This window comes from Salvelinus alpinus, chromosome 28, assembly GCF_045679555.1.
Source record: "Salvelinus alpinus chromosome 28, SLU_Salpinus.1, whole genome shotgun sequence".
In the NCBI taxonomy this organism is placed as follows: Eukaryota; Metazoa; Chordata; class Actinopteri; order Salmoniformes; family Salmonidae; genus Salvelinus; species Salvelinus alpinus.
The window spans coordinates 12,030,808-12,058,596 of NC_092113.1; the positions used below are offsets into that span (position 1 = coordinate 12,030,808).

A 27,789-nucleotide genomic window follows, 5' to 3' on the forward strand; every position below is an offset into this window, starting at 1 on the left:
TTACATGAGTAACAACTATAATATAGTTGATACATGCTATATATCATTTAACAATGTGTTTATACAAGCAGTTATCCAAAATTCGTATATGTACAAATTTGAAAGGGTAGAGGGACTATACTTTATTGTTACACTGAGGTTATTAATAATTGTTTATAACTTGTGTTTATTCCTGGATTAGGAAAAAATATATAAACTCAAATACATTGATATGAACCTATGGCAATATAGATACAAATGTATTGACAAACACGTTCAATGCCGCATTCAGGTTCTTGCGCAGCTGAGGCTAGAAGACTTCCCCTTATGACAGGCGCAGTATTCTGGCCATCATTGGTTCAGTTTGTACAGTACAAGGAAAGAACCTAAATGGAGCATATTTGAGTCATTACTTGAAACCTCATGAGGTGGCACCATGGCACATTTGAAATACTGAACCGAAGACCGGAGCACCGAGGGCATGAAACTGGCGTAAGTTTTTATATTTTAGATACAGTAGTCTATGCAACATGTAGCAACTTGTCGCGGTAGTCCAAGTGACTATGCAATATTTGTATTTTCTCAGTAAGCAACGAAGCTAATGTATCAATGATTTGACTAACGAATGTCTGGACGAAGAGACGAAAGCAGAAAGATAGCTGACTGACCGTTTTTAAACTAGTTATCTGAATTAGGGCTTTCCTTCAGGACAATTATGTGCCTATCGACTAATGTAGACATATTTATGAATGATGACCAGGGACAATGCGACTGTTTTACAATACTTCAATGTAAAAGTCACATGGTGTTCTCACAATAAAGGTTCCACATCACGTTCTAGAACTCCGGCGATACTGTAGATTGTAACACACATAGATATCCTATTTAATTACTAGAGCGGTCTTGTCATAAACCCTAAACGTTCCAGAATGGTCCAAAAATGGCAGCCATTGTGGTCAGGGAGAAATCCAACCCAGTCTAGTTGCAATGAATGGCAGTAGAGTCATAGGTGATTCATTTCCTGATTTTACTTATGCAGGAAAATAAAAGGCAGACATCAGAAATTGTGTAATATTATTGTCAACGTAAAATATTGTCATATAAATCTATTTTTTTGGTACACATTTTCTGTATAAATAGCCTCTAAAATATATGTAAACTGACCATACATTTCGGTGGATTCCAGCCAGTGTATGGCTATGGATTGACTGCATTGCTTGAATGGAATGTTGGAATATTGGCAGTTATTTTGCAAATTTATGGAATCATTCCTCTAAAACTGTCAGGCTACCTAGCTAACAAACATACAGTGCAGATAATCTTCTTTACACTATCTTATCACAGCAATGGCTGACCATGGTTGACCAACTCCCTTACCAAAATGGCTGACTTTTTATACCACCATAAGAAGGTTTATTTTCATTCTAGTATTCTAATTCGTAATTCTATGGTAACACATTTGATATGACATATATATTTATGGTAATTATTAAACAAATAATTATTTTATGAGAGTCTAGGCTATTTAACTTTCAATTATATTTTAGACAGCTAGACTCCTTTGATGATTCAGAGGACAGTAATGTAGACTTGTCTAGCAGAACAGGAATGTACAAGTTGGTTCTGGTTGGTAAAGGGGCCGGGACAAACTCAATATTTATGCTGTTCACAAAATATGTTTCATAATTGTAATGGGCATGTTTCATTTTTACAGTGCCTTTAAAAAGTATTCACACCCTTTGACTTTAAAAAAATGGTGTTACAGCCTGAACTTCAAATGGATTACATTTATATTTTTGGGTCACTGCCATACCCCATAATGTCAAAGTGGAATTATGTTTTTCAAAATGTTTACAAAATAAAAAAATTAAAGCTGAAATGTCTTAAGTCAGTAAGTATTCAACCCCTTTGTTATGGCAAGCCTAAATATGTTCAGCAGTAAAAATGTGCTTAACAAGTCACAATAAGTTGCATGGACTCTGTGTGCAATAATAGTGTTTAACATGATTTTTGAATGACTACCTCATCTCTGTAACCTACACATACAGATAATTGTACGGTCCCTCAGTCGAGCAGTGAATTTCAAACACAGATGCCCAGGGCGGTTTTCCAATGAATTGCAAAGAGGGGGGGGGGGGCATTAACTTCACCATGCTCAAAGGGATAGTCATTAATTACACTTTGGATGGTGTATCAAAACACCCAGTAACTACAAAAATACAGGAGTCCTTCCTAACTCAGTTGCCATAGAGCATTTCACTACACCCGTACAAGCATTTCGCTACACCCGCAATATCATCTGTTAAAACATGTGTGTAACCAATATAATTTGATTTGATTTAGAGTAAGGAAATAGCTCCGGAATTTCACCATGAGGCCAACGGTGACTTTAAAACAGTTACAGAGCTGAATGGTATTGATTTGACAAAACTGAGGATTGATCAACAACATTGTATTTACTCCACAATAATAACCTAATTTACAGAGGGAATTACAGAATGTCCATATTTTCAAGCATAGTGGTGGCTGCATCATGTTATGGGTATGCTTGTTATCGTTAAGGACTGGGGAGTTTTTCAGAATAAAAACATTTATGGAATGGAGCTAAGCACAGGCAAAATCCTAGAGCAAAACCTGTCTCAGTCTGCTTTCCACCAGACACTGGGAGATTAATTCATTTTTCAGCAGGAAAATAACCTAAAACACAAGGGCAAATCTACACTGGATTTGCTTACCAAGAAGACAGTGAATGTTCCTGAGTGGCCGAGTTACAGTTTTGACTTAAATATACTTGAAAATCTATGGCAAGACCTGAAAATGGTTGTCTAGCAATGATCAACAACAAATTTGACAGAGCTTGAAGAATTTTGTAAAGAATAATGGGCAAATGTTGCACAATCCAGACATACAGACTTACTCAGAAAGACTCACAGCTGTAATCGCTGGCAAAGGTGCTTCAACAAAGTATTGACTCAGGGGTGTTAATACTTATGTAAATTAGATATTTCTGTATTTGATTTTCAAAATGTTTTCTAAAATGTTTAAAAACATGTTCACTTTGTCATTATGGGGTATTGTGTGTAGACGGGTGAGAAAAATCTATATAATCCCTTTTTAATTCAGGCTGTAGCACAACAAAATGTGGAATAAGTCAAGGCGGTATGAATACTTTCTGAAGGCACTGTATGCTGCTCATTGTAACAGCAGTGCCATGTGAATAGGCTACTGTAATGTAGCCTTGATTAACTCATTCTTGAAATCACATACAGTCAATAGGCCTAAAGTCAATTTAAATGTAGAATAGCTAGTTTCTCGTACAACAGAACTTCATCTAATGTTGGTTTAAACTCTAGGGATTTAGTGAACGATGTATTACATTTTATAAGGTTTTTTGGGTGATGACTACCACTGTCATTATTTTTAAGGGGAATCTTGACAGTCAGGTGAATTTTGACAGTCTGGATTCTAAAGCATTTTCATGCTAATATCGTTGCAGCCCATCTTATATTCTCTCGAAATCATCAGAATCCTGTTGATTTTGGAACAGACCTCAGAGCAGCTCCCAATTGCATCCTCCACAGTAATTTTATTTTTACAGATCTTAAAAACAGCCAATCCTACAGTGATCTCCAAGTGGCCAGGTCCACCCACAGTAGAGGGAGAGACGGCTAGAGGTAAAGAGACGCAGAAAGATGAGCGGATTGAAAGAGGGAAGAACGGACCCGGGTACCGTTCACCGTGAGAGGGTCACTCTGGTTGTGGATGGAAGCCATTTTGTGGTGGACCCCACCACCTTCACTGCACACCCCAACACCATGCTAGGAAGGTACAGTGGGAAATTAACTTAAATAATTATATATTTTTTCACTTACTTATGAATGTACAGTACATACAGACATGAAAATGTTACTTAGAGAAAACATAGTTGGTTAAGGTATCAGGGTTTGGGTTACATTTTTTCACGTTGTCATTGCAGAATGTTTGGCCCTGCGCGACAGCACAACTTCACCAGGCCCAATGGGAAGGGCGAGTATGAACTGACAGAGGGCATCAGTGCCAGCATCTTTCAGGTCATACTGGTGAGTTGGCACAACTTGAATATAAGAACACTGTCCTAATGTTGAGTGGAACCCAACCTTTTGCAGGACACTGTTGAGCATGAAAACCCCAGCAGCGCTGCAGTACTTGACACAGACCTGTGCACCTGGCACCTACTACGTACCCTGTTCAAAGGCACTTAACTATATTGTCTTGCTCATTCATTCCCTGAATGGCACACATACACAATCCATGTCTCAATTTTCTCAAGGCTTAAAAATCATTTTTTAACCCATCTCTTCCCCTTCATCTAAACTGATTGAAGTGGATTTAACAAGTGACATCAATAAGGGATCATAGCTTTCACGCGGATTCAACCTGGTCAGTCTATGTCATGGAAAGAGCAAGTGTTGTTATAGTTTTGTATACTCAGTGTATACTTTATAGCCTCGACTCAACTAACTTCTGGAGACCTTTTAAGAGCAAAACTTAAAAGCTCTCTTCCAGTACTTGTGATGGGGCTGGCATTTTTAAAGCCGGTCTCTCATCTCAGTGAAATGACAGATATTGCCACAGCTGTAGAGGTACCAAAAACAGTCAGTTCATTAATTCCACTGTGTATTTTTCTGTTAGAACTTTTATCAGACAGGTGTTATGAGGTGTCCCGATGGCGTATCAGTGTCGGAGCTGAGAGAGGCTTGTGATTACCTCTGTATCAACTTCAGTGCCAGCACAGTCAAGTGTCGGGACCTCAGTGAGTATAACCACCCATTATGTGTACTCTATGTGTAAACTGACCAGATTAGGGGATTGCCCAAGGTAGGGGTAGTGGCAGGCAAAATAAATGGGATATGCAGTACAGCAGCCATTACAAATATATATTTACCAGTATGAGCAACTCTTATGACAGCACAACATGTCACAAGGATACCCACATCTATGAATCTTAACAAGAACAAGTTGAGGTACTAAATGTTTTTGGAGTGAATATTTTGTTTGAGAATGATTGCGAAATGACTTCATAGCATTCAAACCTCCTTGCAGTCTCAACAAATACATATCCTTCACTTGATTATCATGATAGTCACTTGGCCAAACTCACTGTCTCTTTCTGTTCCCAGGTGCCCTGCTTCATGAGCTGTCCAACGATGGGGCACGGAGGCAGTTTGAGGGCTTCCTGGAGGAGCTGGTGGTGCCTGCCATGGTGTCATGTGCCCAGGGAGGGGAGAGGGAGTGCCACATCGTGGTTTTGGCCGACGATGACATTGTGGACTGGGATGAGGAACACCCTCCACCCATGGGAGAGGAGTATTCCCAAAGTAAGGCACCAGTCACAACACACACATCACAAATCCTAAAGTACTCTGAAAAATTACCAACTTCCAAAATCCATGCCAATTCAAAATTGGTCACATTTAAAAGGTTACGCAACAGGAGACACCTCGTCATTTTTGGAAGCATGTTTTTGACGCAGCAGTGTTAGGGTTTCTATCAAGAGTGTATGTAGGAGTGGTTGCTTATTAACTTTTAACTTTAGGTAGCTAGCTAACCATCTCGCCTAACTGTGCGCCGGAACAACTTCAATGTTGAGTGAATGAATAGGTTTCTCTCTCTTCTGTCCAGTTTTGTACAGCTCCAAACTCTACCGCTTCTTCAAGTACATCGAGAACAGAGACGTTGCCAAAACCCTGCTGAAGGAGAGAGGTTTGAAGAACATCCGGATAGGCATTGAGGGTGAGTTGGGCTTGTTCTACCCAAGCTACCCCCGGTAAAATTTGAATTGATATACATTACACATGGATTTCCACTGATCTGTTACTGTGTCCCAGGGTACCCAACCTATAAGGAGAAAGTGAAGCGGCGCCCGGGAGGAAGGTCAGAGGTCATCTACAACTACGTGCAGCGGCCCTTCATTCAGCTGTCCTGGGAGAAGGAGGAAGGGAAGAGCCGCCACGTGGACTTCCAGTGCGTCCGCAGCAAGAGCGTGCCCAACCTTGCGGTGCCAGGGGAGGGGGGCGGAGGTGGGGCGGCCTGGGGGGGCACCATGCCCTCCCCGCAGGTGGATGAGCTGGACAGGCTCAACGGGCCAGCGTTCTCTCAACTCCCCCAGACTGCAACCAATGAAAGCTGAGACTCTCGAACCACACCCCCACCTCCAATCTGCTGCTACCCATCTCATCCCGAGGCTCTTGGACTATTTCCTTCAAACCAGTGGAAGTCGTTATTCCCTTGGAAGCAAGCATATTGGCAAGAGCACAGTGCTTGTCTTCAACAGAGTGCACATTAAAAGCTAAGGTATTGTTGGCTATGTTGGATATATTGCACCTCTGATAACTGCAAGACTGTCCCCCCATACAGAGGGCTATGTTACTGTTCTAACTAGGCACTTTTGTTTGGAATGCGAAATCGTCATTTTGGTGGATAGCTTTGAATGTCAGACTATTTCAGAGATAGCTTTTATACACATACATGTGCAATATATGCACATTTTATGACGTTATGTGTCGTCTGTGATGGTATGCATTTAAAATACCTGCTGTTTTAGTCACTGTTGTAGGCATGCAAATGAGATGTAGGCCTTTGAATGAAGCCAATTTGTTTTACATTCCATTCCAAATTACATGTTCCCATGGCAACATGACCTTATGAATATGTGCCACGTTCAACATGTTGATGCGTCTGCCATGTTACACTGTCTCCCTGAGCCTGTAGATCCTATAATCAGTTGTAGGCTAGATGAATGTGTGCCTTGAGTAATTAAAGAGCATTATACATATTTTTCATGACAAGCGTGATGTGACATGGGAAGTAGCTATGCTGCAGTTCTTTCTTTAGCCCCTTTTATACCTGGTGCTAACATGTGTCCTGATCTTGTCCACATGTTTAAACAGGTGGTGTAGATCTGAATGTGATCAGATCTTCATGACCATCACCAGAGGTAGTCTGGGATTAATTGATTGGTTGCATGAAAGCTCAGTGGGCAGAGCTTAGTGACAGGTTAGTGGGTGGAGTTTCCAAGTGAGAGTCAAATAAAGAAATTGGCTCGCAGGGAGGTAGGTTGGAAATGGATGAAGGGTGTTAAAAAGAGTGTTGTGAGGTCGCCAGTTCAAATCCCAATGCAGCTTTTATTTTCCAACCTTTGTCAGTAGATTAGAATATTGGCTTTCTAAATGACGGACTGACTGAACAGCTTTATATACACAGCGTCTTCGGAAAGAATTCAAACCCCTTGACTTTTTCCACATTGTTGTTACAGCTGTATTCTAAAACAGATTAAATAAAACAAAATCCTCAGCAATACACTCACAAACTACCCCATAATGACAAAGTGAATACAGGTTTAGATGTTTTTGCAAATGTATAAAACCTTATTTACATAAGTATTCAGACCCTTTGCTATGAGACTCAAAATTGAGCTCAGGTGCACCCTGTTTCCATTGATCATCCTTGAGATGTTTCTACAACTTGGAGTCCACCTGTGGTAAACTCAATTGATTAGATATGATTTGGAAAGACACACACACACACACACACACACACAGGTGTGTGTAAGGTCCCGCAGTTGACAGTGCATGTCAGAGCAAAAACCAAGCCACGAGGTAGAAGGAATTGTCCGTTGAGCTCAGAGACAGGATTGTGTCGAGGCACAGATCTGGGCAAGGGTACCAAAAGAAAAAATGGTCTACAGCATTGAAGGCCACCAAGAACACAGTGGCCTCAATCATTCTTAAATGGAAGAAGTTTAGGAAGAGTCTTGGTGGTTCCAGAGCTGGCCACCCAGCCAAACTGAGCAATCGGGGGAGAAGGGCCTGGGTCAGAGAGGTGACCAAGAACCCGATGGTCACTCTGACAGAGCTCTAGAGTTCCTATGTGGAGAAACTTCCAGAAGGTCAACCATCTCTACAGCACTCAACCAATCAGGCCTTTATGGTAGAGTGGCCAGACGGAAGACACTCCTCAGTAAAATAAACATAACAGCCCGCTTGGAGTTTGCCAAAAGGCACCTGAAGACTCTCAAACCATGAGAAACAATATTCTCTGGTCTGATGAAACTAAGATTGAACTCTTTGGCCTGAATGCCAAGTGTCACGTCTGGAGGAAACCTTGCACCATCCCTACGGTGAAGCATGGTGGCGGTAGCATCATGCTGTGGGGATGTTTTTCAGCGGCAGGGACTGGGAGACTAGTCAGGATCGAGGGAAAGATGAACGGTGCAAAGTACAGAGAGATCCTTGATGAAAACCTGCTCCAGAGCACTCAGGACCTCAGACTGTGGCGAATGTTCACCTTCCAACAGGACAATGACCCTAAGCACACAGCCAAGACAACGCAGGAGTGGCTTTGGAACAAGTCTCTGAATGTCCTTGAGTGGACCAGCCAGAGCCTAGACTTGAACCCGATCGAACATCTCTGGAGAGACCTGAAAAATAGTTGTGCCAGCAATGCACCCCATCCAACCTGACAGAGCTTGAGAGGATCTGCAGAGAGGAATGGGAGAAACTTCCCTAATACAGGTGTGCCAAGCTTGTAGCTTCTTACCCAAGAAGACTCGAGGCTATAATCACTGCCAAAGGTGCTTCAACAAAGTATAGTAAAGGGTCTGAATACTTATGTAAAATGTGATCTTTTTTTCAATTTCTAATACATTTGCAAGCATTTCTAAAAACCTGTTTTTGCTTTGTCATTATGGGGTATTGAGTCGATTGATGAGGTTAAAAACAATTGAATCAATTTTAGAATAAGGCTGTAATGTAACAATGTTGAAAAAGTGAAGGGGCCTGAATACTTTCCGAATGCACATCACCCCCTCCCTTTTGAAACCTTCAGAGGGACGGAAACTAGGAGAGGAAATGTGGGAACAAATCACTTGTTTCTTACAACTTCTTCTCCATAGTGTATCAGACAAATTACAGTTAGAGGGGTGGAATCCAAAAATACATAGGTAAAGTCGTAACAATACATTTAACTAGATGTGTTAGACATTCTATTCTACATTCTTTTAATGTGTACATACTTTGATGAATACGAGCTGTTTCAGAGAAGTTATGGCTGATTTCAAAACGGTAGGATACACCGGAGCATCCTTCGCGAGGAAAGGAGGAATCTCTTTACACTGCAGTTATTCTGCAATTACTGCATCAAATACCAGTCGACTGCAGTTACAAAACTGCAATCTAGGGGGAAACCCTAAAACTGAAATTTCTTCACTAATCTAAACCAACTGTACCCCTAAAGACAAGGAATGAAAAAAAATAAGTTCAACATAGGGGTTTTATTTAATGCTGTTCAAATCTACCACCATAGTGCAGGTCAGTATTGCTACCATCAGTGAAACAAGCGGACTGCCATTGACTGGCTAAATGTGCTCTTTGAAGGGAGAAACAATACAACTAAAAGCCAATTTAAGCCTGATTCGAAAACGTGGTCGGAGGCGCGGTATGGATGGTGTGACGCAATTGCGGAGCCTCCGGGGGCATGCAGAGGCCAAATTGAGCGCGGTACTGCATCGCCTTGTGCCTCACAAATTTTGTAACAATGCAGAGGGCTCCGTATAGCTCCACATTTACATGATTGGTTGACGGTAGGTGAGGGCGGGAGGTTCTGTATAAACAAACTCACTTCCTTAACAAAAGCTTTGCATTGCTCGGCGAAGTATGAATTCCCTGACTTCTGCAGAGACCATATCCCCGTAAATGCTGCACGGCCAATGCAGACGTCAGATTGGGTTAAAAGTTGCTGTATGATCAATGTTAAGTGGCTACCATATTCAAAAGGATGCATGGTGTGTGAATCAAATTAACAGAACACCCTGCACATCTCGAACATGTAGCGTTGTCGGTTCCTCACCCTCTATGGTACAAGTAGGCTATTACTAGCTTAGGGATACTGCCTAGTGCCTTTGTGGAACATTGGTAAGGAATTCTCTGAAAACCCTGGTGGAATTGAGGACTACAGTTTCCACAGCTGGAAGGTAAATTCTATTACAAGACTAGTTTCTGCTGTTTAAACTGGCATACATGACAACTCAGCCCTGTAAGAAATTCTTCACAATATTGAGTGATGACAGAGCAATGACTGGGTGACTTCATGATGGGGCTTGAGAAACTGGTTGGTCCTGCTAACTTTCCCCCTAGCCTCCTTTGTTGTGGAGGTTAGCCTTGCACAAAAGCCAAAAATGGATAACCTCACCCTTCTGTTTGGATGGGGAAAAAATAAAAATGCTTCCACTTAAGAGTCTGAATCGGTTGAGTAGCAAAATGTGAAATCCAAATTAGGAATAATTCATATTCAAGCCTTTTGTTCACAGCGTTTCCATTATTCCACCTCATAGAACTACAGAAAAGTGCCAATTTAAGTTGTGGTTATTTTGTAGTCAAAACAATTTCCAGAAGAAAATGTATAAGTCCTGCACATGGCTAGCTTGCTTGTTCAACCAGTGAAATGGCAATAATTCCACTGGTCCATCAAAACAAACACTGTAGAAATGCTCACTACAAAATTCTAAAGATGGAAGATTTAAGAGGTGCCCATTCCTTTGCTGTACAAATCAGACAGACATTAAGTGCAGGGTTAGTTATTCATTGTCAAATATACACACACATTAAATACAACCCCCTACTTTTGATTAAATGGTCACACACACCAAAAGTTGACACCTACTCATTCAAGAGTTTACTTTTACTATTTTCTACATTGTAGCATAATAGTGAAGACATCAAAACTATGAAATAACACATATGGAATCATGTAGTAACCAAAGAAAGTGGTAAACAAATCAAAATATTTTAGATCCTTCAAAAGTAGCCACCCTTTGCCTTGATGACAGCTTTGCACACTCTTGGCATTCTCTCAAACAGCTTCACCTGGAATGCTTTTCAATTAACAGGTGTGCCTTAAGTTAATTTGTGGGATTTCTTTCCTTAATGCGTTTGAACCAATCAGTTGTTGTGACAAGGTAGGGGTGGTATTGAGAAGATAGCCCTATTTGGTCTTTAACCAAGTCCATATTATGGCAAGAACAGCTCAAATAAGCAAGGAGAAATTACAGTCCATCCTTACTTTAAGACATGAAAGTCAGTGAATACGGAACACCATGAACTTTGAAAGTTTCTTCAAGTGCAGCCGAGAAAAAAACAAAACAAGCGCTGTGATGAAACTGGCTCTGAGGTCCGCCACAGGAAAGGAAGACCCAGAGTTACCCCTGCTGCAGAGGATACGTTCATTAGTTACCAGCTTCACCACTCACTGATTGCAGCCCAAATAAATGCTTCAGATTAAGTAACAGACATCTCAACGTCAACTGCGTGAATCAGGCCTTCATGGTCAAATTACTGTAAAGAAACCACTACTAAAAGGACACCAAAAAGAAGACTTGCTTGGGACAAGAAACACGAGCAATAGACATTAGACCGGTGGAAGTCTGTCCTTCAGTCTGAGTCCAAATGTGAGATTTTTGGTTCCAACCGCAGTGTCTTTGTGAGACGCAGAGTAGGTGAACGGATGATCTCCACATGTGTGGTTCCCACCGTGAAGCATGGAGGTGTGATGGTGCTTTGCTGGTGATACTAATTTATTTAGAATTCAAGGCACACTTAACCAGCATGGCTACCACAGCATTCTGCAGCAATACACCATCCCATCTGGTTTGGGCTTAGTGGAACTATAATTGTTTTTTTTCAACAGGACAATGGACCTCCAGGCTGTGTAAGGGCTATTTGACCAAGGAGTGTGATGAGTGCTGTGTCAGATGACCTGGCCTCCACAATCAGCTGAATTCAACCCAATTGAGATGGTTTGGGATGAGTTGGAACGCAGAGTGAAGGAAAAGCAGCTCAGCATGTGGGAACTCCTTCAAGACTGTTGGAAAAGCATTACCGTTGAAGCTGGTTGAGAATGCCAAGCTGTCGTCAAGGCAAAGAATGTCTACTTTTAAGAATCTCAAATATATTTTTTGGTTACTACATAATTCCATGTGTTATTTCATAGTTTTGATGCCGTCACTACTATTCTACAATGTAGAAAATTGTAAAAAATAAAGAAACCCTTGAATGAGTAGGTGTGTCCAAACTTTTGACTGGCACGCACACACACAATGTATGCCTTTGAGAAAAAGAACAGCATACACACCGTTGGGTGACATCTACAAAATAACTTGAGGTTAGCAGTGTGGGATAATCAAACATCATTTTTACTGAGCATATCAACCATTCCTCTGAAGACAAGCAAATCACACACACACCAAGCAGCATAAATTAATACAATTATTTAAAAACTCATATGCACTTTCCCACCTCATCCGCCCAAATAGTTTTTAAACCCGGCATTACAGAATCATTTGGACATCAAGCATCAGTAAAATGTTAGAGACCAGTCTCAAACCAGCTGTCGCTCAGTTGTAAAAAATAAATTATAATCTGGCTATTCAATTTCAGCAAGTACTCTAAACTACCCAGAACACCATACAGGGATTTAAGAAAAGACCAGATGACATCTTCCCTGTGTGACAGAAACCTACCACTAATGGTGGCTTTGGCTACATTCCATTCAGCATTTTGGAATTAACATGGCATGAAATTAATCTGCCACTACACCTTGGGATTACATTCAATTCAAATGACACAGCATTTGGGATTTTGTTTTAAGGACAGTCACATATAGCCCTGGGTAGAGTTAAGGTCAGAGTTTCTCCCTCACACCTCTTGAAAAGTAAGGAACTTCCAGGTGACAACTTCAGACAAATGCAATGTTTAAAATGTTACTCAAAGCTCAGTTGCTAAGAAAAACAAACAAGCGACAGCAAGAGGAAACTATAGACAAGACAGGAAGTGAAAGGTGACGTGAATGATCTGAACCTGGGGTCAGAGTACACAGACCCTGAGTGTCACTCAATCTAAAAAGGTGCTCCTTTTCTATTCCCCGTTCCTTCCAGCTCCACTGAACCAACTGGCGCTGCCTGCCACCTCACCTACCAAGCCCCTACAGACCAATGGTCAGGAAGTAAAAAAAAATAATGAAAGAGAGAACAAACAGAAGATTGATGTCTTGGCCTTACTTCTAGCTCCCCTACCACAAAAGGTCCATTGAAAAGTAAACCAAAGAAATGGTCGGTAGGCGCAAATTTTTGCATTTGACTGTGCGCTCTAGCTAAAGGACATGCATATCCAGAAAAAGTTAGAGCTATAACAGGTTATTGGCGAATAATAAACTCAGGACAGCATGAATGCTACCCTTCAAAAGTGGATGATTGTCAAATCAAGAATGAATCTAAACAAGTGGGCTTCTGGGAGGTGTAGTTCCATTTCAAATGGAATCATATTCCAGAGGTGATTCTATTGCTATAAACACTTGCATAAATCCATGTATAAAAACAGCTCTACCATTGATGGTATTGAAGTGACAATTACATGGGGACAAAGCAATTACATTGAAACCCTAAAATAATAATCTCAGTGTCTTTGGTTAAGAGTTGTCTTGTTGCAACAGGCAACCTGTCGGAAGCACAAGCACCCAAGATGCTTCAGAGAGCTCACTAAAAACTCATTAGTTCCCATCAAATGACACTCCATTTCTAATGATTTTAATAGGGGGAACTCATTTCTAAAGATGGAGAATTCAATTGTGTGTGGAGCAACATTTTTCTCTTGTTGAAAAAGGACTGAAGAGAGTAAAGCTAGCCCTTTGACAGAAAAGCGAGACATATTGGATCCCAGTCCCTTGATAATTGGCCGCTCCGCTAAGACTTCAAAGCCCGTTTATGACGGGGGGGGGGGGGGGGGGGGAGGTGAAGGAATGCGGGTATAGCCGGTTGAGTGTGGTCCGCTGGTGTGACAACGGGCTCTGGCCCCTAGGGTGACCGGTTATGCTGGTATCTTGGTTCGTTCCTGTGGAATAATGAAGCATAGAGAATCAGTCTTGGCCGAGTTGGACCGATGCTAGTGGAGATCTATGAGAGATGTTCCCCAAACTAAGGCAATAACATCTCCAAGACTGCTCTTCGGTGGATCCCACTTTTAAGAAAGCTATGGGAAATTAAATACTGGGGTGGAACAGCATTTGAGTTTCCATGTAGAAAAACAATTATTCCATGAAGAATTGAGCCTGCAGACAGTGTAATGGGAACACCATCCATATCTTCCAGCACTATACTGGCTATTTTTTTTTAATCGACACAGACTAGAGTTGGAGTAGGCCACACTTCTCTACACAGAGCCCTTCAACAAGTCCCATGCAAGGGAAGGAGGAACGTCCCTTCAGCAGGAAGGGCCCAAAACAAGGCTAATTTAGTTTATTTTGGAGTTTGGAGCTAGAGGAGTGGTCGCTGGGCTCCATGGTGTATTCCTTTTGAATGCCAGTCTGAGGGGCAGGTAGAGTGAGTGAACAAAGAAATTATTCATCTCTTCCCTGTCTTCATGTAGGAGGGGATGGTCCCTCGGGCTGTGAGGCCCTCGAAGCGCTTGTAGGTGTAGTTGATGAAGACCCAGTCCTTGTTCTTCAGGTCTGCCTCAGAATGGTTAGACACCACAGGGGCAGCTGAGGAGGAAAAGTAAAGGGATTATTTCACACAGGGCAATGAATTTTTTTTTAAAAGACAGCCTTGTTTCAAGGTGGTTGACCAGGGCTGTGTTTATTAGGTACCAAATGAAAGAAAACTGACAACCTGGGAGGGACTACCAGGGGTGTATTCATTAGTCGCAGACTATTGCAAAACATTTTGCAAGGGAAAATGTTTACCGTTTACTCTAGGAACCAAACAGAACAGAAGGAACCAAAAAACGGGGAGGGACCTAATGAACATGATACTGTCGATCTATGACTACTGACAGCCACTGGTGTTGTGACAATAAGCAACGTACCTGTTGGCTGGAGGATATCGGAGTCTGGGAACTCGTCAAAGTTGGACGTGTCGTCGATGCTTTTGATCTGGATGGGAATGGCAGCGGGCCTCTCTCTGTAGGGACAACACGGGACTCTGGTTTTACAACGGGACTGTTCCCACCCGTTTTATTTTTTAAAAAATTATGCACCGCTACATTGTCAGAAAATGCTAGCCAGGAGATTATGGAGGTTGGTAAATAACCAGCTAATAAACTTTTTTTTATTTTTTAAAATAAATGGTTTGGATGAAAATACACAGACCTGCCAACCTTGAATCATTTTTACGAGTACCACTTCACAGCACACGCAACTACAATGCTCAAATAATAGGAGCAGGCTAATTCATGTTTTGCCTAATAATGATGTTGGCAGAAGACTGTCTCCATAGGAATAGTAGGCTATACAGATAGACTTATGGGTACTTGGCTGCTCTTCAGTAGCTAGCTAGATATACTTTTTTACATTTTTATGTACAATCAGGGCTTTTTTTTGACGGGATATGGGGGAGGTCCGGAGGGGGGCAGTCAACTTAAAGTTGGAGAATTTTGCATTTGAAAAACATGTAACTGCCATTTCCTGAAACATACAGTCTTAAATGATATCAAAAACTGTAGCCAACACAGAAGTTTTGGGTTTGATCCTAAATTAAAATTGAGGTGGTCTTAATGACACTTTCATATTTTTCTAGGTAACATTTAGGGGTAATGATTATTCTAATTAAATAGGTGTCTTTGTGGTTAGCCTCTAGACAAATGTAAACTGTCTAATTTTGTTTGGAGAGACATTTTTGAATAATTCAATTACTGGATGCAATGTAGTAGTCTAGTTTACAGTAGGCTATTTGGAATATGAAACAACTGAACTAGGCCTATATGAGCTTGTTTCAGATCTCCATGTTCTCGCCCAAGTCCTGACTCCACTACAACTTCAGACGGTTGAGTCAAAAAACACAACATGCCAATTGCTACATAATATAGAGTAGTTTTTCGTACCAGAGTACTTTGACCTCAAATTGCATGCATGGTATACAAAATGCATGCACTTTGGCAGATCTGCACACACCAAAAAAAAGAAAGTAGTGAACTATTCTTTTAAGCCCTCCTACCTGATGTGGTCGTAGTCCACCCCTTCGAAGAAGGCGTTGCCCTTGATGTCCTCCACCCCCGTCGCTCCAATCCTGTGCTCCTCTTCGCAGCAAAACCTGAGGATGAGGTCCTTGGCCTTCTCGGAGATGGGCACTTCCGGGGGAAAGGTCAGTGTTTCCCGCCAGTTCATCACCTTCCTGTAGGTCTCCTGGGGGGTCTCCGAGCAGAACGGGGGATAGCCTGAAGCATAATACACACAAGGAATCAACACATAAGCCAGGCATGGCCAAATGCATAGGAATGGCATCATTTTGTGAAGGCACTATATTAGACACACAAAAGTATGTGGACACCCCTTCGGCTGTTTCAGCCACACCTGTTGCTGACAGGTGTATAAAATCAAGCACACAGCCATGCAATCTCCATAGACAATCATTGGCAGTAGAATGGAATTACTGAAGTGCTCAGTGACTTTCAACGTGGCATCGTCATAGGATGCCACCTTTCCAACAAGTCAGTTGGTCAAATTTCTGCTGTGCTAGAGCTGCTCCGGGTTAACTGTAAGTGCTGTTATTGTGAAGTAGAAACATCAAGGAGCAACAACAGCTCAGCCGCAAAGTGGTAGGCCACACAAGCCCACAGAACGGGACCGCCAAGTGCTGAAGCGTGCGAAAATAGCCTGTCCTCAGTTGCAACACTCACTACTGAGTTCCAAACTGCCTCGAAGCAACGTCAGCACAATAAGTGTTCGTCGGGAGCATCATGAAGTGGCTTTCCATGGCCGAGTAGCCGAACACAAGCCTAAGCTCATCACGCGCAATGCCAAGCGGCAGCTGGAGTAGTGTAACGCTCGCCGCCACTGGACTCTGGAGCAGTGAAAACACATGTTCAGAAGTGATGAATCAAACTTCACCATCTGGCAGTCTGACGGACGAATCGGGGTTTGGCGGATGTGAGGAGAACGCTACCTGCCACAATGGAGAGTGCCAACTGTAAAGTTTGGTGGAGGAGGAATAATGGTCTGGAGCGGTTTTTCATGGTTCAGGCTAGGCCCCTTAGTTTCAGTGAAGGGAAATCTTAATGCTACAATTACATTCTGTGCTTCCAACTTTGTGGCAACAGTTTGGGGAAGGCCCTTTCCTGTTACAGCATGACAATGCACCCGTGCAGCAAGCGAGGTCCATATAGAAATTATAGCAGCAAAGGGGGGGGACCGACTCCATATGAATGCCCATGATTTTGGAATGAGATGTTCGACGAGCAGGTGTACACAGATTTTTGGTTATGTAGTGTATGTTTGAAAGATAATTTCCAAAAACTACCATCAATGGCTTTGAGGAGGCTCCAAGTAGAACATGTCAATGAGATCTCACCTATCAGCATCTCATACATGATGACTCCCAGGCTCCACCAATCACAGAGCTTGTTGTATCCGTTCTGCATGAAGACTTCTGGGGCGATGTAGTCAGGGGTGCCCACAGTAGAGAAGGCCTAAAGGGAGAGAGCAAAGACAGTATCAATTTTTTTTATAAAAAAAAAAAAAAAAAAAACTTGATTCAAGGCTTCATAGTATTGTATAAATGTGACTACAAGACCACGCCAATACAAGTGTGAGTGTGTAGAATATGCTGCCTTCCTATCTAGCTTTATTTTCTCACCAGCTGTCTCCTGTTCCTCTTCCATGTCTCTGCTTTCCTCTTTGAGTTCATGTTATTGAATGCTGTAAAGAAGAATGAACAGTTCTATAAAATGATGCAACTTACATACTGGTTAAACCGGTTTAACTCACCTGCAGGTTAAGATACAGTGCATACGGAAAGTATTCAGAAGCCTACACTTTACGCATTTCGTTACGTTAGTCTTTTTCTAAAATGGATAACTTTTTTTTTTTTAATAAACATTCTCAATCTACACAATACCCCATAATGACACAGCAAACAGTTTTTTTATATATAAAAAATTCACAACAGAAATACCTTATGTAAATAAGTATTCAGACCCTTTTCCTTGAGACTCGAAATTAAGCTCAGGTGCATCCTGTTTCCATTGATCATCCAAAACTGAGCAATCAAGGGAGAAGGGCATTAGTCAGGGAGGTGACCAAGAACCCAATGGTCACTGACCGAGCTCCAGAGTTTGTCTGTGGTAGAGTGGCCAAACGGTAGCCATGACAGCCCGCTTGGAGTTTGCCAAAAAGCACCAAAAGGATTCTCAGACCATGAAAAACAAGATTCTCTGGTCTGATGAAACCAAGATTGAACTCTTTGGCTTGAATGCCAGGCGTCATGTCTGGAGGAAACCTGGTGCTAGCATCATGCTGAGGGGATATTTTTCAGCGGCAGGGACTGGGAGACTAGTCAGGATCGAAGCAAAGATGAACGGAGCAAAGTACAGAGCGATCCATGATGAAAACCTACTTCAGAGCGCTCAGGACCTTAGACTGGGGTGAAGGGTCACCTTCCAACAGGACGACAACCCGAAGCACAGCCAAGACAAAGTAGGAGTGGCTTCGGGACAAGTCTCTGAATGGCCTTGAGTGGCCCAGCCAGAGACTGGACTTGAACCCGATTGAACATCTCTGGAGAGACCTGAAAATAGCTGTGCATTAACACTCCCCATCCAACCTGAAAGAACTTGAGAGGCTCTGCAAAGAGGAATGGGAGAAACTCCCCAAATACAGGTGCCAAGCTTGTAGCGCAATTCCAAAGTCTCGAGGTTGTAATCGCTGCAAAAGGTGCTTCAACAAAATACTGAGTAAAGGGTCTGAATACTTACGTAAAATGTGATATTTAAGATTTTTTTTATACATTTGCAAACATTTCTAAAAACCTATTTTTGCCTTGTCATTTATCAGCTCTAATCCAGTGATTTACAATCAGGATATATTCAATGAATTTGTTAGTAAGGATTGTAACATGCAACAACAAAAATATGTACACACTGGTAAAACACCTTTATATAATATAAAACATACCTAAAAACAAATCTAAGTTCTTACCTTAAAAAAAAAAGCACATTTGAAATCAGAACCAGGTTTGTAGAGAAACATTAAAAAGGCTCAATCTGGGACATTTCCTACTGTTCAAATACATTTCCAATTAATAGAATTTATAAATTCCTTTTGAGCTTAGTGCATCCGTTTTACTCTATCATAACCCAAATATTACGTCATTGTCATTTGAATGTTTGCAAACAAAGTGTAGCTCCAAAATATGCTTCCAAATATCATGTCAATCTCAACAACTATAAGGGCTCAGACACAAACTCCAGATTGTGGCTTTAACATTGATACAGGGTGTTAGTATGTAAAGTAATGGATTGATTGGAGATGCCTGACTTTGCTTACTGAAGTCACTGGGGAGGCTGTGGTTGAGGTTCTTGTAGAACTCCGTACGATGGGCCCTCTTCAGACCCGTGCATAAACCAAAGTCAGACAGCTTCACATGGCCCTGGAACAATCAAAAAGCACAACAATCAAGGCACCTTCAGTACAGGATCATATTCATTACTGCACACCAAAGCAAAACCTTCTGCACCACAAAATGAAAACAAGCATTTCTTATTGGACAAGTTCAGTCCGTTTTCTTCAGTTTGTTCCCTTGTGAATTCAACCCAGTTGTGCACTTTAACCAAACCACCAATCTGAGCTCATATTTATGTGTCTCATAGTCCGTGCTCAAACTCACCCTGGAGTCTAGTAGCAGGTTGTCAGGTTTGATGTCTCTGTGGATGAAGCCTAGTTGGTGGATGGAGTCGATGGCTATCACTGTCTCAGCGATGTAGAACTGAGTGGCCTCCTCAGTCAGAGTATCCTTCTTCATGAGCAGGGTCATCATGTCACCTGTAGGGGGCAGCGGCATGTTAAAAATTACCACATTGCAACTGGACTTTGAGGCGTATTCAGTGAGGCAGTTTGTTTTGGTGGAATTACAGATAAATGTGCTGCACAGAATTGTTTATTTTGGACGATGGCAGGTTGCTTGTTCTATACAAAACGGGTTTTTCTGCAACATTGCTTCTCATTACTGGGATCGTATTCACAAAGTGTCTCAGATTAGGAGTGCCGAGTTTGGATCCGTTTTGGCTGAGTCGAGTGGAGTAGGCACTCCTACTCTGAAACACTATGAATACAAGCCCCAAGGTCTAAATACACATGCAAGACTCGCATGGGGGGGGGGGGGGTCGTACCGCCAGGCAGGAACTCCATGATGAGGTAGAGGTTCATCTTGTCCTGGAAGCTGTAGAACATCTTGACCACCCACAGGCTGTCTGCCTCCACCAGAATGTCTCGCTCGGCACGGATGTGACCCACCTAAGAATACACGCACGGCACCATACATTTTTTTTCTCAATTGCATGACAGGCACTCATGTTTGTATCAAAGACACTGTTTTGGACATTTGAGAGAAATTACTGGCCATCAATGTATACCTCCCCTACTCCTTCCTCCTCACCTGTTCCTTCTCCAGCATGTCAGCCTTACGGAGGATCTTCATAGCGTACACATGGCCTGTGTCCTTTTTCTGCACCAGACGCACCTGGGGACAAAGAGGACCAGAACGTGCGAATAATGTATTGAATAATAAGCTGAAACTCTGAAAGGCTACATAAAAGACGTTTATACTAAAGGGATGATGCCTACCTCTCCAAAAGCTCCTCGGCCAATCACCTTGAGGGACTCAAAGTCTTCCAGGCCCAGGCGGGTTCGTTTGAGACGCAGGAAGTCTGTCTCTTTCCTGGCGTGCTGAGAACGCCGGATACACTTCTGCACAGGTAGAGGGGGAAATGGTTAGTGTGAACATGTCAAAAGTTTGTGTGTGTCTGTCAGGGTTTCCGTTAGCCGGTAATAGCTGGCTTTTGTCAGAAAAATATATTGAAAAGCAGATAAATAAAATTGGCACCGGCCAATTGCCCAGGAGAAGGAAAAGAAATCCCTTTGTGAAATAATGCTTTTTAGCCTATTCATTGATGGAAATACATTTGACTGGTGATGCTTAAAAGTCTATAGGTTATTTGCATAATGTAGTGGAATTAAACTGGCGCGTGTACAGCATATTCGTTACCTTATCACATGCGTACAGCATAGAGAGCCTTTGAGTGGGAAATCTGTCAGACAGCGTAAGCGCAGCATCTTGTGGTGCTTTCAAGACAACTGGGAACTCAAAAACACGTGGTCAAATCATGATGTCGGTGATCTTCAGGTCGGAAAATCTGAGCGCTAGAAAGAGGCCCGATTCCAGAGTTGGAATTACGAGTTGAAGACTATTCATAACGATTTCCACCCCAGTCGGAACTTGTTTTATTCCCAGTTGTCTTGAATGCACTGAAGCCTGAGATTTGAGTTGTTTTGAACACTGCATCAAATGGCAATGGAAGGCAGGCTTCATCAGCACGTCACACACCACTTTGCAATGAGATGGAGGCAGTATGCATTTTGAAAACATATACTTCATTGTTTTCCCGCTAATTGCATTATGGAACTACCATTAGACTGGAGTCTACTGCCTTGTCCACATTGCTGCGCTTATGTGAAGAAATAGTTATTCAACATTAAGCTAAATGTTCTGATCTGTTGCATCAGACTCATAGCTTTTTAAGTTATTTATTTTTTATGTAGCCTAGGTCTACTTGTTGTATGAATTTAGGATCCATCGTCCCAGTGTGTTTGGAATAAACCATTTCTCGATAAGCTGACCAATACAATAGGTAGCTTAAACTTTTCTACTATAGTAGATTAACAGCAAAATCGCTAGCCAATGTCAGTTACTCATCTTGTTGGCTGAGGAAAAGTAAATTCTAACATGTTCAAAGTGCACATCAGAATTCAGTAAGGACAGCACACCGTTCCAATCTAGACTTGCATGTTCTGTTAATATGAATTCCCACATGCTAAATATGATTTGTCATTCAGGGCACTGTGGGTGGACGCCCTAATAAAATTATGCACTCAATGCATAAGGGTCCAGGATTTTTTTTAAATGTACGGTAAATTTTTAAATGTTGCCGGTCAAATCTCCAGCCAAACATTTTCATTACGGAAACCCGGGTGTGTGCCCGAGTACACAACCTCACCTCTTCATCAACCAAGCCCTCTTGGTCCATCACCTTTTCCAACTTCTGCTGCCTGGAACAGAAATGCAAAAACAATTCACTTTCATTCAACTAATGTGTATGGTGTTGTGTCTGTTCTTGAACAAAGTATCAACCCTGCTTTGAGTGGCGAATGGTTCCAGCTGAGCCACATACGTATTCTCCTTTAACACCAATTAAGTGCACCATATAAAACATAGCCACACATCTCTACCTTGAGAGAAAGAGTAACCTTCACTGGCTTATCGAGCAAAATGTGTAAGGGACTAAGAGTTTTATTGCGTCATTGAGCAGTATCCTTCCAGAAAAACACAGACCGGTGTCGTTCGGTCCTTATGCCCACATGCTTTCTATGGATCAACCCCATCACCACAACATCAGGGTCGTATTCACTAGGAACAACACAGAACATAAGAATAGCTTGTTTTCGTGTTCCGTTGCAAAATGATTTGCTACAGTGTGCACTAATGAATGCGACCCATGGACTTACATATTAGTAGTGTCATTTCCTTCTCTGCTCTGAAGCCGCTGAGATAAGAGACCGCCGAGTAACCTTTGGTTGCCAGTGATATTAATAGGGCTATCTGCTAGTAGGGGTTGGATTGGTGCCACTGTGTGTCATGTTCACTGTTTATCAGTTTCCTCTTGAAGTCGACACAAACAAGGTCCTCCTGTGGCCATGAGGGCGAAACCGACTCAGACCGCTACTTGACAATAGCCAACTGCCATGTCTTCACCATCAGCTGCTTGTTTGATCATTACTCAGGTAAATGTTTGAACAGAAATGGTCATTTACTAATTATATATATATATTCTTGACATGATTTCAAAGTATATGTGTGTGTGTATATATATATACACACACACATATACTTTGAAATCATGTCAAGAATCTGTGAAACATTCTGGTTTATTGCACTCAACCTCTGCCTACTTTTTCCAAGATCACAAGTTTAAAAAAAGCCCCCAGTCAGTGCCACACACATTCTTCACACATCAGTTGTTTTTATCTCGAAACTGAAATGATCTCAGTGTGCTAGAGCGCACACAGACAGGGTGTGGTTTCCATCAGAGAGCCAGGGAGGTAACATGAAAGACCGCAGACAATTTGCATTTAGAAAGAGCATAGAGGCCTACCAAGCAAGACAGACAAGTGTCATCAGCCCAATATAAAAAGAAAAACGGGAGGGAAAAGCTACTGTTAAAATGTGAATATCTTCTACAGAAATAATGCAGTGGCCACCATTTCTTAGTCTAAATCGTCAGCTAACACATTCATAAAGCACAAATACCAAAGTTAGCAACCACCACCTTGAATGTCATAACGCATACGAAGAATGTAGCAATAGAGAAATTGGAAAAGATGGCTGTCGGTGGAAAGCATTGGTAGAACGCTGCCCATTGGCTCAGCCCAGACGGGTGCATGCGTGTGCAGTCGGAGGCCTACCTCATCTCTCTCTCCTCGTGTTGGGCGATAAGGTTGCTGTAGAAGTTCTCCAGGGTTACTTTGGCCATGGTCACACGCTCCTTGGTGTGGTTACTCATCGAGGAGCAGGAACTCTGGCCCATCATTGCCATGGTTACCTAAGGGATGCACAGGAAAGGAGGGACTTTACCCCTACCCACATGTATTACCTCAACTAACCTGTACCCCCGCACATTGACTCGGTACCGGTACCCCTTGTATATAGCCTCGTTATTGTATTGTTGCTCTTTTATTTTTTCCTTTAGTTTATTTAGTCAATATATTTTTTTAACTGCATTGTTGGTTAAGGGCTTGCAAGTAAGCATTTCACAGTAAGGTTTACACCTGTTGTATTCGGCGCATGTGACATAACTTGATTTGTTTTGCAATTAAGCAGCCTTTATCCTGCAGACCACTCGTTCTCAATCCTGGTCCTGGAGCCCCAAAGGGGTGCAAATGTTTGTTTTTGCGTTAACACTACACAGTTGATTCAAATGATCAACTCCTCGTTAAGCTTTGATGATTTTAATGCAAAGGCAAAAACTGGTTCCCAGGACCAGGATTTAGAACCACTGTTCTAGACCAGGAGTAGGCAATTAGATTCAGCCACGGGCCTATTTTTGTCGAAGTGGATGGTCAGGGGGCCAGAACATAATTATAATAATTAGTACATTGCAAATTGACCTAAAAGAGCTTAAAAAGAGACTGTATTTGATAGGGTTGGGAATTGCCAGGTACCTCACGATACGATATTGTCACAATACTAAATGTATCGCGATTCTATATCTATTGCGATTTGATACTGTGATTTTATTGCGATTCGATATTCCAAACATATTGATCACCATATGTCTGCTGCAGAAGTATGAGAGAACATGAGAAAATGAATTTTGATCAGTGAGGGAAATAAGTGCTGAAAACAAATTGGCTCCCTACTTAAAAAAAGATTGCGAACAAGCCATGAAGAAGAAAAAAAGACTGGAGTTTTAGTGCAGGTACAGTCAACTAACGCATAAACAATACTGTGATCTTGTCAAAACTATATCTATATCTTCAAAAATAATATCCTGATGTCTTTTTTTGATTACATTTTACATTGAGACACTATTTTATTTGTGATAATATTTGGTGAAAGAAATGCTAAATTAGTCATTTTTGCTGAATTCCTGGTGATTTTACAGTGTTTTTTAACCAATAAGGCTCACTCGCAGGCCGGTTTTAGCCCGTCAGCCACCTGTTGCCAACCATGATAGACAGAAAGAACTGCAAATAGGCGTACACTGGCATGATTAACTTCAAGTCCAAAGGAAGTTGTATTCTTCATAGTCCTTGTAATTGTGCTGGTTTTCATTCACACACACCAGCCTATAGGCATACCCTTACAAACACTTTCACTGGGTCATAACTTTGCTTTTAAACTTTCACTACAACATTTTCAAAGTGCTGAGATCAGCTCTTTCTAAAACAAGGTGCCAAAAAGAGTTAAAGACAATTGGTCTCTTTCAGTCGTTGTACTGTAACTCAATGTCCAATCAGCGCGTTCTACATGGCTGCGCTACAGGGACACTGTACCCTTGAGGTTGAGGTAGCATGGGGATGGGCACGTGGAAAGAGTCTGCCATTTGCCTATGAGCTCCAAGCATATACAAAGCCCTTGATTGGTGTCTTGCCGATGCTAGAAGGTCAGAGTAATTCAATTATCTGTCAGACATTCTGTTGGCACTGAATAAGGTCATTAAAAGGATTAAAAGGAATGACTGGTGTCCTATAAAACGAGAATTAAAGTCGCCATGTGTATAGTCCTACAATAAAGCCTGGTCACTAATATTGTGACAGCAGTTAAAATGATGGTGTGTAAATCAACTTCGTGCACCCAATTCTGGTGCGCATTACTGTGAATCAGAGAGGGGTAGGCTGTGTGCACAATCATGGAGTGTAAACTGTGCAGAAAGGATACGTCACCTTGTCTGTCCAAGCTGTTTAGAAACCCCTACAACACATGCAAACAACTCAAGCATGCCTTACTCACAAATAGCTACTTAATATATACAAATAAAATAGGCTAGCTAGCTGCAAATCTGTCATGTAGTTAGCTAAGCCAGAAATAGCTATAGCTAGCTAGCACATTCAGTCTGGTTTAGGTTGACTGTCTGCGCTGAAGATGCATTCGTTAACTTCAGCTGCATGTAAATAGCTTGCTAGGTAACAGCAAGCTGCTTAGAGTTATTGGCTAGCTCACTGACAAGTACAAAGTGGAGAGCTTCATCACATATGAATGACAATTGGCTAAATAGCTAAAGTAAAATACCATCCAAGTTAACCAACACTATCAAACTTGTCACAACAAGGCAAGCGTGTCTAGCTAGGTAGCTAGCTAAGAGACCAGCCTACAACCAGTCCATCCGGCTAGCTATCAGTATCTTTGACCAAGCCATCAAATCCCATATATTTGACTTTGCACACGTTTGTATGTCTATTGATGTGATGTAGCCATCTACATCGTGGAGTTGAGGGAACACACTTGGATAGTTAGCGGTATATAACAACTAGTGTTGTTGTGGCATTAAAGACAGCTTGCTAACTAGCCTCGCTGTTTACTGCTGCCAGGTAATGTTAACTAGTTCCGCAAACCCAATCAGAACGTAACATACCTAGTAATGTTAGCTAGCAAGCAAACGTACTAAATTCAACAACAAAGTACATTGTATATGTATTTCAAAACTGTCTAACCACAGCCAGGTAGTTAGCTTAATCTAGCTAAGGTTAGATTGCATAGCTTCAACAAAGGTAGATAGCTAGCTAAAAATAGCACAGTTAGCTTAAAAGTGGGAAAATATCACTTAGCTAAATGGCTACACTACTACTGATAGTTAGTCATTGATGCCTGGCTGGCACTACTGTAACTAGCCCAAGAGACAACTAGAAGACGGGAGGGGGCATATTGACCATAACATTTCATGTCACAAAACTAGTAGACGTGTTATCGTATACAAATTATAATCGGTTTCTCAGCAAGTTTGTCTTCTGTTATCTTACCTTCGCAGGAACGTCTCTCTCTCTCTCTCTCTCTCTCTCTCTCTCTCTGCTCGGCTGTGTGTGGCTCAACCCTGTGTTTCCCTTTCGCTTTAAACTCATCATGACGCTTGGTGGCCAACAAGGCGAAGCGCAACGATTTGAGATTTGCCACACCGCTTCTTCTTCCGGTCACTCTCTCTTTTAGTCTCTGCCTACTCACAGTGAATCCTCACCCTGTACCCATCTTCCTCTACCTCTCTCTACACTGCTTCAGCATACGACACTTTCTGTACTACCTGACCCTAGCAACCTCAACATGCCTTTCTTTCACCGGACACCTTTGATCTCCAGCCCCATGGGCACCCCCACAACTAAGACACAACTTTCTCCACCGAAACTACACATTCCTTCGTATCATGCTCACATCTTGGACTCTTCCCCGTGTACATACTGCTGCAAACATGCCGATAAACTTGACACCTACAACGCTGAAGTATTTTAGGAACAAACGATCTCAAGGGATAACTTACACACCTACTTAACCTTATATGACAAACACTCTACATCAAAACTCAACAGAACAGACATCTTCGTTTCCCCAAGCACTCCAACTAATCTGCGTCGCACAAAACAGCGACTGTCACAGACAACGGGAATCTGTTAAACTGTTGCTGTGTGCGTCAACGTTGAAATGCCTGAGTTAGATGACCTGGTGAAAATATAATTTAGAATTTTCTTTATTAAGAAGGAAACTCGGTACTAATAACCATATTATTGTTTTGCCCCTACTTTTTAATAATATGGTTATTATGTTCTAAAAGAGCAAGTATTTCCCATCAATATACTGATCTAATACACTCGTTCAAACAGGCGTTACTGCGCACTCACGTTTATCAATCGAATAATCTAATAACTGGCAATTTCAGACTATACGCATACACTATTCTAACCTTCATGGTGCGTTAAGAGAACAAACAAAAAACGTTCTTGGAACTGTCACTGAATGCCAAGAAAACTGGGGTTCGGTCCCTGTCAGTCTGCCCTCCGAATTCGCTACAACGTTCTGCTGTGTAGCCTAGGCCAACACCTTGCATAATGGCAACTATGAACGATCTTGTCCATGGTGCTTTACTGACATTAGTATTTCCCCCTTATGGAAACTATCCTTCTAACAACTATAGGCTAGTAGGCTACGTGAGCACACCAAATAAAACACGATCCTGGAAACCGTGTGTATGTTCC

At 41.9% G+C, this 27,789-nt stretch overlaps 3 protein-coding genes across 4 annotated transcripts in view; 2 read left to right on the forward strand and 1 right to left on the reverse strand.

Annotated features, from left to right (window-relative positions):
• Window positions 1–332: 332 nt before the first annotated feature.
• On the forward strand, window positions 333–6,793 carry LOC139557205 (BTB/POZ domain-containing protein KCTD20-like). The gene is made up of 7 exons (XM_071371692.1): window positions 333–471; window positions 3,578–3,805; window positions 3,956–4,058; window positions 4,651–4,771; window positions 5,139–5,336; window positions 5,641–5,751; window positions 5,847–6,793. The coding sequence occupies exons 2-7, from the start codon at window positions 3,672–3,674 to the stop codon at window positions 6,146–6,148; spliced, it is 969 nt and encodes a 322-aa protein (XP_071227793.1). The 5' UTR covers window positions 333–471; window positions 3,578–3,671; the 3' UTR covers window positions 6,149–6,793.
• Window positions 6,794–14,272: 7,479 nt separating this feature from the next.
• On the reverse strand, window positions 14,273–26,741 carry LOC139557202 (serine/threonine-protein kinase 38-like). 2 transcript variants are annotated; one of them, XM_071371689.1, is made up of 13 exons: window positions 26,569–26,741; window positions 23,515–23,651; window positions 22,050–22,101; window positions 20,620–20,742; window positions 20,432–20,515; window positions 20,166–20,289; window positions 19,664–19,818; window positions 19,324–19,426; window positions 17,636–17,697; window positions 17,351–17,468; window positions 15,998–16,217; window positions 14,871–14,965; window positions 14,273–14,547 (listed from the first exon to the last, which is right to left on the reverse strand). In XM_071371689.1, exons 1-13 carry the CDS (start codon window positions 26,668–26,670, stop codon window positions 14,408–14,410), a joined length of 1,515 nt encoding a protein of 504 aa, XP_071227790.1. In that variant the 5' UTR covers window positions 26,671–26,741; the 3' UTR covers window positions 14,273–14,407. The 2 variants fall into 2 exon arrangements, with proteins under 2 accessions (XP_071227790.1, XP_071227789.1); XM_071371688.1 differs by having other exon boundaries at window positions 19,315–19,426; window positions 26,569–26,740.
• The window catches only part of LOC139557204 (choline/ethanolaminephosphotransferase 1-like), a 30,194-nt gene continuing 25,140 nt past the window's right edge, over window positions 22,736–27,789 (forward strand). The window contains exon 1 of the mRNA XM_071371691.1: window positions 22,736–22,833. The gene's annotated coding sequence lies outside the window, so the exon portion shown is untranslated. The remainder of the gene's footprint in view (window positions 22,834–27,789) is intronic.

Excerpts from the sequence above, each read along its gene's own strand:
- LOC139557202 (XM_071371688.1), bottom strand. The coding sequence starts at position 26,670 with ATGATGAGTTTAAAGCGAAAGGGAAACACAGGGTTGAGCCACACACAG. Across the intron at positions 23,652-26,568 it reads AGAGAGACGTTCCTGCGAAG|GTAACCATGGCAATGATGGG; the intron begins GTAAGATAACAG and ends TGCATCCCTTAG. Across the intron at positions 20,743-22,049 it reads AGGGCTTGGTTGATGAAGAG|AAGTGTATCCGGCGTTCTCA; the intron begins GTGAGGTTGTGT and ends CTACCTGTGCAG.
- LOC139557205 (XM_071371692.1), top strand. The coding sequence starts at position 3,672 with ATGAGCGGATTGAAAGAGGGAAGAACGGACCCGGGTACCGTTCACCGT. Across the intron at positions 4,059-4,650 it reads GCATCTTTCAGGTCATACTG|AACTTTTATCAGACAGGTGT; the intron begins GTGAGTTGGCAC and ends TTTTTCTGTTAG. Across the intron at positions 5,337-5,640 it reads GGGAGAGGAGTATTCCCAAA|TTTTGTACAGCTCCAAACTC; the intron begins GTAAGGCACCAG and ends TCTTCTGTCCAG.